This window comes from Oncorhynchus masou, chromosome 20 (genome assembly GCF_036934945.1).
Source record: "Oncorhynchus masou masou isolate Uvic2021 chromosome 20, UVic_Omas_1.1, whole genome shotgun sequence".
NCBI classification, from domain to species: Eukaryota; Metazoa; Chordata; class Actinopteri; order Salmoniformes; family Salmonidae; genus Oncorhynchus; species Oncorhynchus masou.
The window spans coordinates 32,477,227-32,492,103 of NC_088231.1; the positions used below are offsets into that span (position 1 = coordinate 32,477,227).

General features: G+C 44.2%; 1 protein-coding gene across 1 annotated transcript in view; it reads left to right on the top strand.

Annotated features, from left to right (window-relative positions):
• Window positions 1–9,833, top strand: part of LOC135506638 (testican-1-like) — a 52,740-nt gene extending 42,907 nt beyond the window's left edge. The window contains exons 7-9 of the mRNA XM_064925954.1: window positions 1,888–1,950; window positions 2,051–2,188; window positions 4,438–9,833. Coding sequence (XP_064782026.1) covers window positions 1,888–1,950; window positions 2,051–2,188; window positions 4,438–4,598 — 362 coding nt within the window. The 3' untranslated portion in view covers window positions 4,599–9,833. The remainder of the gene's footprint in view (window positions 1–1,887; window positions 1,951–2,050; window positions 2,189–4,437) is intronic.
• The last annotated feature ends 5,044 nt before the right edge of the window (window positions 9,834–14,877 follow it).

Here is a 14,877-nt window from a genome sequence, read left to right on the forward strand (position 1 = left end):
TCTACGGTATAGACAGGTGATCTACATTATAGACAGGTGATCTACAGTATAGACAGGTGATCTACAGTATAGACAGGTGATCTACGGTATAGACAGGTGATCCATGGTATAGATTTAGGTATGTTTCAGTGTGCTGGCTGTCAGGGGTTGTAGTCTTTCAGTGTGCTGGCTGTCAGGGGTTGTAGTCTTTCAGTGTGCTGCCTGGGGTTGTAGTGTTTCAGTGTGCTGGCTGTCAGGGGTTGTAGTCTTTCAGTGTGCTGGCTGTCAGGGGTTGTAGTCTTTCAGTGTGCTGGCTGTCAGGGGTTGTAGTCTTTCAGTGTGCTGCCTGGGGTTGTAGTCTTTCAGTGTGCTGGCTGTCAGGGGTTGTAGTCTTTCAGTGTGCTGGCTGTCAGGGGTTGTCGTCGTTCAGTGTGCTGGCTGTCAGGGGTTGTAGTCTTTCAGTGTGCTGGCTGTCAGGGGTTGTAGTCTTTCAGTGTGCTGGCTGTCAGGGGTTCTAGTCTTTCAGTGTGCTGCCTGGGGTTGTAGTGTTTCAGTGTGCTGGCTGTCAGGGGTTGTAGTCTTTCAGTGTGCTGGCTGTCAGGGGTTGTAGTCTTTCAGTGTGCTGGCTGGGGTTGTAGTCTTTCAGTGTGCTGGCTGGCTGGGTGTTGTAGTGTTTCAGTGTGCTGGCTGGCTGGGTGTTGTCATCGTTCAGTGTGCTGGCTGGCTGTAGTCTTTCAGTGTGCTGGCTGGCTGTAGTCTTTCAGTGTGCTGGCTGGGGTTGTAGTGTTTCTGTGTGCTGGCTGGGGTTGTAGTCTTTCAGTGTGCTGGCTGGGTGTTGTCGTCGTTCAGTGTGCTGGCTGGGGTTGTAGTGTTTCAGTGTGCTGGCTGGGTGTTGTCGTCGTTCAGTGTGCTGGCTGGGTGTTGTCGTCGTTCAGTGTGCTGGCTGGCTGGGTGTTGTAGTCTTTCAGTGTACTGGCTGGCTGGGGCTGTAGTCGTTCAGTGTGCTGGCAGGCTGTAGTCGTTCAGTGTGCTGGCTGGCTGTAGTCTTTCAGTGTGCTGGCTGGGGTTGTAGTGTTTCAGTGTGCTGGCTGGGGTTGTAGTCTTTCAGTGTGCTGGCTGGGTGTTGTCGTCGTTCAGTGTGCTGGCTGGGTGTTGTAGTCGTTCAGTGTGCTGGCTGGCTGGGTGTTGTAGTCTTTCAGTGTACTGGCTGGCTGGGGCTGTAGTCGTTCAGTGTGCTGGCAGGCTGTAGTCGTTCAGTGTGCTGGCTGGCTGTAGTCTTTCAGTATGCTGGCTGGGTGTTGTCATCGTTCAGTGTGCTGGCTAGCTGGGTGTTGTCGTCTTTCAGTGTGCTGGCAGGCTGTAGTCTTTTACACTAAAGTCCCACTAAATCCACTAGCCTGAAATGCAGAACCTGTTTTGTGCTAACCTTCCACTGCTTGTACCCTGTGTCATTACCAAACATGACAGACTGGATTTCTCCAGGCTACAAATCCACAGCAACAATGGGATTTATAAATCTTCAACTAGACAGTAAACTATCAACTTTACATGATTTATAAATGAAACATGCTTATTTCTGACCAACACAACTTTATTCATGGGAGCGTACAGACATTTTATAAACTTGACTCATAATGAAAGAAATGATCGTACGCAGAAATGTAACAAGTTATAAAAACACAAGCACATTTAATAAACTGTGTTTCTGGTCAGTCATGATTAGTGTGATCATAGTCCAGGGATTTATTCACTCGGAACCAAACAGACCCAAAATGGGTTCAAACAGGGAGGGACTTAGCTGATCTTGTCCAATAAGAAACACTTGTTTTTGTTTTCTGCTGCAAAACTGTTGCGCTACGATGTACACTAATGAATACACCCCTGATGTGTTCCGTCTCTCCTCTCCAGACTCCCCCTGTTGGTCTGAACTGACCGGTATTAACAAGAAACAGGCTGCGGAGAAGCTACCGGGTGAGTCTCCAACGTACACACTAACATCTATCTCTCTATGACCCCTGACCTCTAACCCCTGACCTCTATAACCTTTGACCTCTAAACCTCTGACCTCTAGGTCAGTACCTGCCAGTGTGTGACGCAGAGGGCTACTACCGGTCCCACCAGTGCCACGGCAGCAGCGGACAGTGCTGGTGTGTCGATCGCTATGGCAACGAGGTCGCAGGGTCACGGACCCACGGAGCAGCAGACTGTGGTAGGTCCGCGCTAAGCATTCTGGGGGGGGGGGGGGGATCATTTCCAACTAACTAATTGGTTTGATGCCGAAAAAAGTTGACCGTAACTTGATTGGCTGACCGACTGACCACCTGATTTAGGTTATTTTGGAAATTGATTAGTAAAAAATGAAACATAAAGCAGAACATTAACAAACAAGAACAGCTCAAGGACAGAACTGGTTTCTGTGTTCTGTAGGGGTGGTGTTTAACCTGAGTTCCTTCCTGGTTCCTGTGTTCTGTAGGGTGTTGTTTAACAGTAGTTCCTTCCTGGTTCCTGTGTTCTGTAGGGTGGTGTTTAACAGTAGTTCCTTCCTGGTTCCTGTGTTCTGTAGGGTGGTGTTTAACAGTAGTTCCTTCCTGGTTCCTGTGTTCTGTAGGGTGGTGTTTAACAGTAGTTCCTTCCTGGTTCCTGTGTTCTGTAGGGTGGTGTTTAACCTGAGTTCCTTCCTGGTTCCTGTGTTCTGTAGGGTGGTGTTTAACCTGAGTTCCTTCCTGGTTCCTGTGTTCTGTAGGGTGGTGTTTAACCTGAGTTCCTTCCTGGTTCCTGTGTTCTGTAGGGTGGTGTTTAACAGTAGTTCCTTCCTGGTTCCTGTGTTCTGTAGGGTGGTGTTTAACAGTAGTTCCTTCCTGGTTCCTGTGTTCTGTAGGGGTGGTGTTTAACAGTAGTTCCTTCCTGGTTCCTGTGTTCTGTAGGGTGGTGTTTAACCTGAGTTCCTTCCTGGTTCCTGTGTTCTGTAGGGTGGTGTTTAACAGTAGTTCCTTCCTGGTTCCTGTGTTCTGTAGGGTGGTGTTTAACAGTAGTTCCTTCCTGGTTCCTGTGTTCTGTAGGGTGGTGTTTAACCTGAGTTCCTTCCTGGTTCCTGTGTTCTGTAGGGTGGTGTTTAACAGTAGTTCCTTCCTGGTTCCTGTGTTCTGTAGGGTGGTGTTTAACCTGAGTTCCTTCCTGGTTCCTGTGTTCTGTAGGGTGTTGTTTAACAGTAGTTCCTTCCTGGTTCCTGTGTTCTGTAGGGTGGTGTTTAACAGTAGTTCCTTCCTGGTTCCTGTGTTCTGTAGGGTGGTGTTTAACAGTAGTTCCTTCCTGGTTCCTGTGTTCTGTAGGGTGGTGTTTAACAGTAGTTCCTTCCTGGTTCCTGTGTTCTGTAGGGTGGTGTTTAACCTGAGTTCCTTCCTGGTTCCTGTGTTCTGTAGGGTGTTGTTTAACAGTAGTTCCTTCCTGGTTCCTGTGTTCTGTAGGGTGGTGTTTAACAGTAGTTCCTTCCTGGTTCCTGTGTTCTGTAGGGTGGTGTTTAACAGTAGTTCCTTCCTGGTTCCTGTGTTCTGTAGGGTGTTGTTCAACAGTAGTTCCTTCCTGGTTCCTGTGTTCTGTAGGGTGGTGTTTAACCTGAGTTCCTTCCTGGTTCCTGTGTTCTGTAGGGTGGTGTTTAACCTGAGTTCCTTCCTGGTTCCTGTGTTCTGTAGGGGTGGTGTTTAACCTGAGTTCCTTCCTGGTTCCTGTGTTCTGTAGGGTGGTGTTTAACCTGAGTTCCTTCCTGGTTCCTGTGTTCTGTAGGGTGGTGTTTAACAGTAGTTCCTTCCTGGTTCCTGTGTTCTGTAGGGTGGTGTTTAACCTGAGTTCCTTCCTGGTTCCTGTGTTCTGTAGGGTGGTGTTTAACAGTAGTTCCTTCCTGGTTCCTGTGTTCTGTAGGGTGGTGTTTAACAGTAGTTCCTTCCTGGTTCCTGTGTTCTGTAGGGTGGTGTTTAACCTGAGTTCCTTCCTGGTTCCTGTGTTCTGTAGGGGTGGTGTTTAACCTGAGTTCCTTCCTGGTTCCTGTGTTCTGTAGGGTGGTGTTTAACAGTAGTTCCTTCCTGGTTCCTGTGTTCTGTAGGGTGGTGTTTAACAGTAGTTCCTTCCTGGTTCCTGTGTTCTGTAGGGTGGTGTTTAACAGTAGTTCCTTCCTGGTTCCTGTGTTCTGTAGGGGTGGTGTTTAACAGTAGTTCCTTCCTGGTTCCTGTGTTCTGTAGGGGTGGTGTTTAACAGTAGTTCCTTCCTGGTTCCTGTGTTCTGTAGGGTGGTGTTTAACAGTAGTTCCTTCCTGGTTCCTGTGTTCTGTAGGGTGGTGTTTAACCTGAGTTCCTTCCTGGTTCCTGTGTTCTGGAGGTTGGTGTTTAACGGTAGTTCCTTCCTGGTTCCTGTGTTCTGTAGGGTGGTGTTTAACAGTAGTTCCTTCCTGGTTCCTGTGTTCTGTAGGGGCGGTGTTGGAATCATCTGGAGACCAGGGCAGCGGAGACTCTCTCTTCTCCGACGACGACTATGACGATGATGAAGATGATGCCTTCGTCCTGAGCGACCAGATCGATGACGAAGATGACGAAGACGACTATGACGGAGAGGAAAGATATCTGTCGTAACTCCGTCACTCTGCACTTTGCCAGGGGACTTCAGCAGCAAGAATAGTTGCTAGGCGACCTCGTCACCGCTAACAGACTAAAGACATTTCTCTCTCTCTCTCTCTGCTGTGTCTCAAATGTCCCCCTATACCCTAGTCAGTTCCCCAGGGCCCATTGGGTGCTGGGGGAAGTCAGTCCACTACATAGTGTACAGGGCACCATTTGGGATGGCCCACTCTGTGTTTGTTGTCCGTTCCTAACTTAAAGGTGGACTCTGCATTTTGACGCCATCATAAATAACAGATGTCATCAACAACAACAAAAAACAACAACAACAACAGAAATGTGATCTGTGGGTTTCTGCCTCAGGAAAACCACAGCATAGCCATCCGTCCTGTTGTTGGGGTTGTCCCGTAACCAGGAAGTGACCTTGCTGTGTATGACGTCATAATGATCAGCCCACCTTTAGTAGCTGGTAAACGTTTGTTCATGTTTCCACTTTCTCTGCCGTCTGACTTTGGAATGGCCTACGTGGCTGTAACTCCGGGGAGTCGTCCAATCAGCGAGAACTTCAACGACCAATCAGAGTTTAGAGACTGGTTTATCGACAGCCAATCACAAGCTGTGGATGGAGTCACATGTGCAATGAGCCCTTTCCTTATTGGACAATCAGTGTGTCCTCTCCTCTCTCTTCCTCTCCTCCCATCTATCTCCTCTCCTCTCTTCCTCTCCTCCTTCCTATCTCCTCTCTTCCTCTCCTCCCTCTTATCTCCTCTCCTCTCTTCCTCTCCTCCCTCCTATCTCCTCTCATCCTCTCCTCACTCCTATCACCTCTCCTCTCTTATTCTCCTCCCTCCTATCTCCTCTCATCCTCTCCTCCTCTCCTCACTCCTATCTCCTTTCCTCTCTTCCTCTCCTCCCTCCTATCTCCTCTCATCCTCTCCTCTCCTCTCCTCTCCTCTCCTCTCCTCTCCTCTCCTCTCCTCTCCTCTCCTCTCATCCTCTCCTCTCTTCTCCTCTCCTCTCCTTGTTACCTGTGTCCGAGTGATGATGGAGAGATTGTCACTGTATTCTAATGTCTATTGTTTTCCAATAGAAACAGAAACAGACATTAGGTAGTGATTATATACGAGTCCCAAATGGCCCTCTAGTCTCTATGTAGTGCCCTACTTTAGACCAGGGCCCTACGGTCTAACCCCTAGTTCCTATGTAGTGCCCTACTTTAGACCAGGGCCCTACGGTCTAAGCCCTAGTTCCTATGTAGTGCCCTACTTTAGACCAGGGCCCTACGGTCTAACCCCTAGTTCCTATGTAGTGCCCTACTTTAGACCAGGGCCCTACGGTCTAAGCCCTAGTTCCTATGTAGTGCCCTACTTTAGACCAGGGTCTAACCCCTAGTTTCTATGTAGTGCCCTACTTTAGACCAGGGCCCTACGGTCTAACCCCTAGTTCCTATGTAGTGCCCTACTTTAGACCAGGGCCCTACGGTCTAACCCCTAGTTCCTATGTAGTGCCCTACTTTAGACCAGGGCCCTACGGTCTAACCCCTAGTTCCTATGTAGTGCCCTACTTTAGACCAGGGCCCTACGGTCTAACCCCTAGTTTCTATGTAGTGCCCTACTTTAGACCAGGGCCATACGGTCTAACCCCTAGTTTCTATGTAGTGCCCTACTTTAGACCAGGGCCATACGGTCTAACCCCTAGTTTCTATGTAGTGCCCTACTTTAGACCAGGGCCATACGGTCTAACCCCTAGTTTCTATGTAGTGCCCGACTTTAGACCAGGGCTGATATGACTGTGGAGAAACAAATAACAGTGTGGAACAAAATATGAATCACAAACTATTTTTATAGTGAATTGCTTCTAAATAAAATGTACCAGATCTGAATCCTAAATGACTCTGTTCCCTATGTCGTCCACTGAGCCCAGAGGAACCAGATCTGAATCCCAAATGACTCTCTATTCCTCATGCCGTCCACTGAGCCCAGAGAAACCAGATCTGAATCCCAAATGACTCTCTATTCCTCATGTCGTCCACTGAGCCCAGAGGAACCAGATCTGAATCCCAAATGACTCTCTATTCCCCATGTCGTCCACTGAGCCCAGAGGAATCAGATCTGAATCCCAAATGACTCTATTCCCTATATAATCCACTGAGCCAAGTGGAACATGGTCTGAATCCCAAATGACTCTCTTCCCTATATAGTCCACTGAGCCCATAGGAACCAGATCTGAATCCCAAATTACTCTATTCCCTATATAGTCCACTGAGCCAAGTGGAACATGATTGAATCCCAAATGACTCTCTATTCCCTATATAGTCCACTGAGCCAAGTGGAACATGATCTGTATCCCAAATGACTCTCTATTCGCTACATAGTTCACTGAGCCCAGAGGAACCAGATCTGAATCCCAAATGACTCTCTATTCCCTATATAGTGCACTGAGCCAAGTGGAACATGATTGAATCCCAAATGACTCTCTATTCCCTATATAGTCCACTGAGCCAAGTGGAACATGATTGAATCCAAAATGACTCTCTATTCCCTATATAGTGCAATGAGCCCAGAGGAAAGTGGTGAGAAGGGAATAGGGTGCTGTTTGGGCCAGAAAGGGGCCTGTTGTTTTGCCCGCTTGGTCCAGTGGAATATAATCTAAGGCATTGTACATCAAACAGGATCCACTATAGAGGATATGGGTTACGGTTAGATGGGGTTGTTATGGCGTCTGGCTTGGGAGTAGAACACTGTCACTATTTAACCTTTTTACATAGTAATCTGTATTATACTAGAATAGTTTAACACACACACACACACACACACACACACACTGGATCTAGATCAGACTGCACTACTAGGACCAACCCTATGGGTCGTTCTGGATCAGACTGCACTACTAGGACCAACCCTATGGGTCGTTCTGGATCAGACTGCACTACTAGGACCAACCCTATGGGTCGTTCTGGATCAGACTGCACTACTAGGACCAACCCTATGGGTCGTTCTGGATCAGACTGCACTACTAGGGCCAACCCTATGGGTCGTTCTGGATCAGACTGCACTACTAGAACCAACCCTATGGGTCGTTCTGGATCAGACTGCACTACTAGGACCAACCCTATGGGTCGTTCTGGATCAGACTGCACTACTAGGACCAACCCTATGGGTCGTTCTGGATCAGACTGCACTACTAGGACCAACCCTATGGGTCGTTCTGGATCAGACTGCACTACTAGGACCAACCCTATGGGTCGTTCTGGATCAGACTGCACTACTAGGGCCAACCCTATGGGTCGTTCTGGATCAGACTGCACTACTAGGGCCAACCCTATGGGTCGTTCTGGATCAGACTGCACTACTAGGGCCAATCCTATGGGTTGTTCTGGATCAGACTGCACTACTAGGACCAACCCTATGGGTCGTTCTGGATCAGACTGCACTACTAGGACCAACCCTATGGGTCGTTCTGGATCAGACTGCACTACTAGGACCAACCCTATGGGTCGTTCTGAATCAGACTGCACTACTAGGACCAACCCTATGGGTCGTTCTGGATCAGACTGCACTACTAGGGCCAACCCTATGGGTCGTTGTGGATCAGACTGCACTACTAGGACCAACCCTATGGGTCGTTCTGGATCAGACTGCACTACTAGGGCCAATCCTATGGGTCGTTCTGGATCAGACTGCACTACTAGGACCAACCCTATGGGTCGTTCTGGATCAGACTGCACTACTAGGGCCAACCCTATGGGTCGTTCTGGATCAGACTGCACTACTAGAGCCAACCCTATGGGTCGTTCTGGATCAGACTGCACTGCTAGGGCCAACCCTATGGGTCGTTGTGGATCAGACTGCACTGCTAGGTCCAACCCTATGGGTCGTTCTGAATCAGACTGCACTACTAGGGCCAACCCTATGGGTCGTTCTGGATCAGACTGCACTGCTAGGACCAACCCTATGGGTCGTTCTGAATCAGACTGCACTACTAGGGCCAACCCTATGGGTCGTTCTGGATCAGACTGCACTACTAGGGCCAACCCTATGGGTCGTTCTGGATCAGACTGCACTACTAGGGCCAATCCTATGGGTCGTTCTGGATCAGACTGCACTACTAGGGCCAACCCTATGGGTCGTTCTGGATCAGACTGCACTACTAGGGCCAACCCTATGGGTCGTTCTGGATCAGACTGCACTACTAGAACCAACCCTATGGGTAGTTCTGGATCAGACTGCACTACTAGAACCAACCCTATGGGTCGTTCTGGATCAGACTGCACTACTAGGGCCAACCCTATGGGTCGTTCTGGATCAGACTGCACTACTAGGGCCAACCCTATGGGTCGTTCTGGATCAGACTGCACTACTAGGGCCAACCCTATGGGTCGTTCTGGATCAGACTGCACTACTAGGGCCAATCCTATGGGTCGTTCTGGATCAGACTGCACTACTAGGGCCAACCCTATGGGTAGTTCTGGATCAGACTGCACTACTAGGGCCAACCCTATGGTCGTTCTGGATCAGACTGCACTACTAGGGCCAACCCTATGGGTCGTTCTGGATCAGACTGCACTACTAGGGCCAACCCTATGGGTCGTTCTGGATCAGACTGCACTACTAGGGCCAATCCTATGGGTCGTTCTGGATCAGACTGCACTACTAGGACCAACCCTATGGGTCGTTCTGAATCAGACTGCACTACTAGGGCCAACCCTATGGGTAGTTCTGGATCAGACTGCACTACTAGGACCAACCCTATGGGTCGTTCTGGATCAGACTGCACTACTAGGGCCAACCCTATGGGTCGTTCTGGATCAGACTGCACTACTAGAACCAACCCTATGGGTCGTTCTGGATCAGACTGCACTACTAGAACCAACCCTATGGGTCGTTCTGGATCAGACTGCACTACTAGGGCCAACCCTATGGGTCGTTCTGGATCAGACTGCACTACTAGGGCCAACCCTATGGGTCGTTCTGGATCAGACTGCACTACTAGAACCAACCCTATGGGTCGTTCTGGATCAGACTGCACTACTAGGGCCAACCCTATGGGTCGTTCTGGATCAGACTGCACTACTAGGGCCAACCCTATGGGTCGTTCTGGATCAGACTGCACTACTAGGGCCAACCCTATGGGTCGTTCTGGATCAGACAAGGCGACATTGGGAATCACCCCACAAATATGGTTTTAGGAAAAAAAAAGCATTTTTAAAATGTATTTAATTTACTGTAATAAAAAAATATATTGACCAAAGACCTGTCTGTTTACCGGTCTGTCTACCTGTCTACTGTCTGTCTGTCTGTCTGTCTGTCTGTCTGTCTGTCTGTCTGTCTGTCTGTCTGTCTGTCAGTTTATCTGTCTGTCTACCTGTCTGCCTGTCTGTCTGAGTCATTTATTTTAACAGGTAGGTTATTATATAGGTTAGTACTGTACTATTTAGGTTAGTGCTGTACTATATAGGTCATTACTGTACTATATAGGTTAGTACTGTAATATATAGGTTACTACTGTACTATATAGGTTAGTACTGTACTATATAGGTTAGTACTATATAGGTTAGTACTGTACTATATAGGATAGTACTGTACTATATAGGATAGTACTGTACTATATAGGTCAGTACTGTACTATATAGGTTAGTACTGTAATATATAGGTTAGTACTGTACTATATAGGTTACTACTGTACTATATAGGTTAGTACTATATAGGTTAGTACTGTACTATATAGGATAGTACTGTACTATATAGGTTAGTACTGTACTATATAGGTCATTACTGTACTATATAGGTTAGTATTGTACTATTTAGGTTAGTACTGTACTATATAGGTTACTACTGTACTATATAGGTTACTACTATACTATATAGGTTAGTACTATATAGGTTAGTACTGTACTATATAGGTTAGTACTGTACTATATAGGTTACTACTGTACTATATAGGTTACTACTGTACTATATAGGTTACTACTGTACTATATAGGTTAGTACTATATAGGTTAGTACTGTACTATATAGGATAGTACTGTACTATATAGGTCAGTACTATAATATATAGGTTAGTACTGTAATATATAGGTCAGTACTGTACTATATAGGTTAGTACTGTAATATATAGGTCAGTACTGTACTATATAGGTTAGTACTGTACTATATAGGATAGTACTGTACTATATAGGTTAGTACTGTACTATATAGGTTACTACTATACTATATAGGTTAGTACTATATAGGTTAGTACTGTACTATATAGGATAGTACTGTACTATATAGGTCAGTACTGTACTATATAGGCTAGTACTGTAATATATAGGTTAGTACTGTACTATATAGGTTAGTACTGTACTATATAGGTCAGTACTGTACTATATAGGTCAGTACTGTGCTATATAGGTCAGTACTGTACTATATAGGTTATTACTGTACTATATATGTTACTACTGTACTATATAGGTTACTACTGTACTATATAGGTTAGTACTGTACTATATAGGTTAGTACTATATAGGTTAGTACTGTACTATATAGGTTAGTACTGTACTATATAGGTCATTACTGTACTATATAGGTTAGTACTGTAATATATTGGTTATTACTGTACTATATAGGTTACTACTGTACTATATAGGTTAGTACTATATAGGTTAGTACTGTACTATATAGGTTAGTACTGTACTATATAGGTCATTACTGTACTATATAGGTTAGTACTGTAATATATTGGTTATTACTGTACTATATAGGTTACTACTGTACTATATAGGTTAGTACTATATAGGTTAGTACTGTACTATATAGGTCATTACTGTACTATATAGGTTAGTACTGTAATATATAGGTTATTACTGTACTATATAGGTTACTACTGTACTATATAGGTTAGTACTATATAGGTTAGTACTGTACTATATAGGTTAGTACTATATAGGTTAGTACTGTACTATATAGGTTAGTACTGTACTATATAGGTTAGTACTGTACTATATAGGTTAGTACTGTACTATATAGGTCATTACTGTACTATATAGGTTAGTACTGTACTATATAGGTTAGTACTATATAGGTTAGTACTGTACTATATAGGTTAGTACTATATAGGTTAGTACTGTACTATATAGGTTAGTACTGTACTATATAGGTTAGTACTATATAGGTTAGTACTGTACTATATAGGTTAGTACTGTACTATATAGGATAGTACAGTACTATATAGGTTAGTACTGTACTATATAGGTCATTACTGTACTATATAGGTTAGTACTGTACTATATAGGTTAGTACTATAAAGGTTAGTACTATACTATATAGGTTAGTACTATATAGGTTAGTACTGTACTATATAGGTTAGTACTGTACTATATAGGTTAGTACTATATAGGTTAGTACTATATAGGTTAGTACTGTACTATATAGGTCATTACTGTACTATATAGGTTATTACTGTACTATATAGGTTAGTAATGTACTATATAGGTTAGTACTGTACTATATAGGTTAGTACAGTACTATATAGGTTAGTACTGTACTATATAGGTCATTACTGTACTACATAGGTTAGTACTGTACTATATAGGTTAGTACTATATAGGTTAGTATTATACTATATAGGTTAGTACTATATAGGTTAGTACTATATAGGTTAGTACTGTACTATATATGATAGTACAGTACTATATATGTTAGTACTGTACTATATAGGTTAGTACTGTACTATATAGGTCATTACTGTACTATATAGGTTAGTACTGTACTATATAGGTTAGTACTATATAGGTTAGTACTATACTATATAGGTTAGTACTATATAGGTTAGTACTGTACTATATAGGTTAGTACTATATAGGTTAGTACTATACTATATAGGTCATTACTGTACTATATAGGTTAGTACTATATAGGTTAGTACTGTACTATATAGGTCATTACTGTACTATATAGGTTAGTACTGTACTATATAGGTTAGTACTATATAGGTTAGTACTATACTATATAGGTTAGTACTGTACTATATAGGATAGTACAGTACTATATAGGTTAGTACTGTACTATATGTCATTACTGTACTATATAGGTCATTACTGTACTATATAGGTTAGTACTGTACTATATAGGTTAGTACTATATAGGTTACTACTATATAGGTTAATTATATATAGGTTAGTACTGTACTATATAGGTTAGTACTGTACTATATAGGTTAGTACTGTACTATAGGTTAGTACTGTTAGGTTACTGTACTATATAGGTTATTACTGTACTATATAGGTTACTACTGTACTATATAGGTTAGTACTGTACTATATAGGTTAGTACTGTACTATATAGGTTACTATATAGGTTAGTACTGTACTATATAGGATAGTACTGTACTATATAGGTTAGTACTATATAGGTTAGTACTGTACTATATAGGTTAGTACTGTACTATATAGGTTACTACTGTACTATATAGGTTAGTACTATATAGGATAGTACTGTACTATATTGGTTAGTACTGTACTATATAGGTTACTACTATACTATATAGTACTATATAGGTTAGTACTATATATATAGGTTAGTACTGTACTATATAGGATAGTACTGTACTATATAGGTCAGTACTGTACTATATAGGTTAGTACTGTAATATATAGGTTAGTACTGTACTATATAGGTTAGTACTGTAATATATAGGTTAGTACTGTAATATATAGGCCAGTACTGTAATATATATAGGTTAGTACTGTACAGTTAGTACTGTAATATATAGGTCAGTACTGTACTATATAGGTCAGTACTGCAATATATAGGTTAGTACTGTACTATATATGTTAGTACTGTAATATATAGGTTAGTACTGTAATATATAGGTTAGTACTGTACTATATATGTTAGTACTGTAATATATAGGTTAGTACTGTAATATATATGTTAGTACTGTACTATATATGTTAGTACTGTAATATATAGGTTAGTACTGTACTATATAGGTTAGTACTGTAATATATACAGTGCATTCAGAAAGGATACAGACCCCTTCCCCTTTTCCATTTGTAGTTACTTTACAGCCTCATTCTAAAATGGATTAAATTACTTGTTTTATGAGCAATTTACACACAATACCCCATAACGACATCACAGTACCCCATAATGACATCACAATACCCCATAATGACATCACAATACCCCATAATGACATCACAATATCCCATAATTGTCACGCTCTGGTCGAAATATATTATGTTTATTCTTCATTTATTCGGTCAGGCCAGGGTGTGACATGGGTTATTTGTGGTGTGTTTCGTCTTGGGGTTTTGTGGGGTGTATAGCATAGTCTATGGCTGCCTGAGGCGGTTCTCAATCAGAGTCAGGTGATTATCGTTGTCTCTGATTGGGAACCATATTTAGGCAGCCATATTCTTTGAGTGTTTTCTTGGGTGATTGTTCCTGTCTCTGTGTCTTCACCAGATAGGACTGTTTAGGTTTTCACGTTCCGTTTGTTGTTTTGTATTGTTCGTGTTTTTTCGTTCTTCATTAAACATGTCTCAAAAATACCACGCTGCATTTTGGTCCGCTCCTCCTTCAACAGAAGAAAGCCGTTACAGAATCACCCACCACAACAGGACCAAGCGGCGTGGTAACAGGCAGGTGCAGCAAAGAGAGGAATGGACATGGGAGGACGAATTGTTCGGAGAAGGACCCTGGGATCAGCCTGGAGAATATCGCCGCCCCAAAGAAGAACTGGAGGCGACGAAAGCAGAGAGGCGCCGGTATGAGGAGGCAGCACGGCGACGCGGTTGGAAGCCCGAGAGTCAGCCCCAAAAATGTCTTGGGGGGCTCCAGGGAGAGTGTGGCAGAGTCAGGAGTCAGGCCTGAGCCATCTCTCCCTGTTTATCGTGAGGAGCCAAGGAGGAGACCAGAACCAGAGCCGGTGTTGGAGGTGAGCGAAGCAGAGACTGTGAAGGAGTTAATGGGGAAATTGGAGGAGAGAGTAATGAGGGAGTTGCTGTGTTGGTGCATGAAGCATGATATTCGCCCGACGGAGCGTGTCGGGGAATTGATGGCACCTGGGTCAGCGCTCCATACTCGTCCTGAGCTGCGTGTTAGTCGGCTGGTGAAGATGGTGCCAGCCTCACGCACCAGGCCTCCTGTGCACCTCCCTAGCGTTGCAAGTCCTGTGCCAGTACTGCTCTCAAGATCTCCAGTACGCTTTCACGGTCTAGCCCATCCTGTGCCACCTCCACACACCAGTCCTCCGGTGGCAGCTCCCCACCCAGGCTTCCTGTGCGTGTCCTCGTCCCAGTACCACCAAT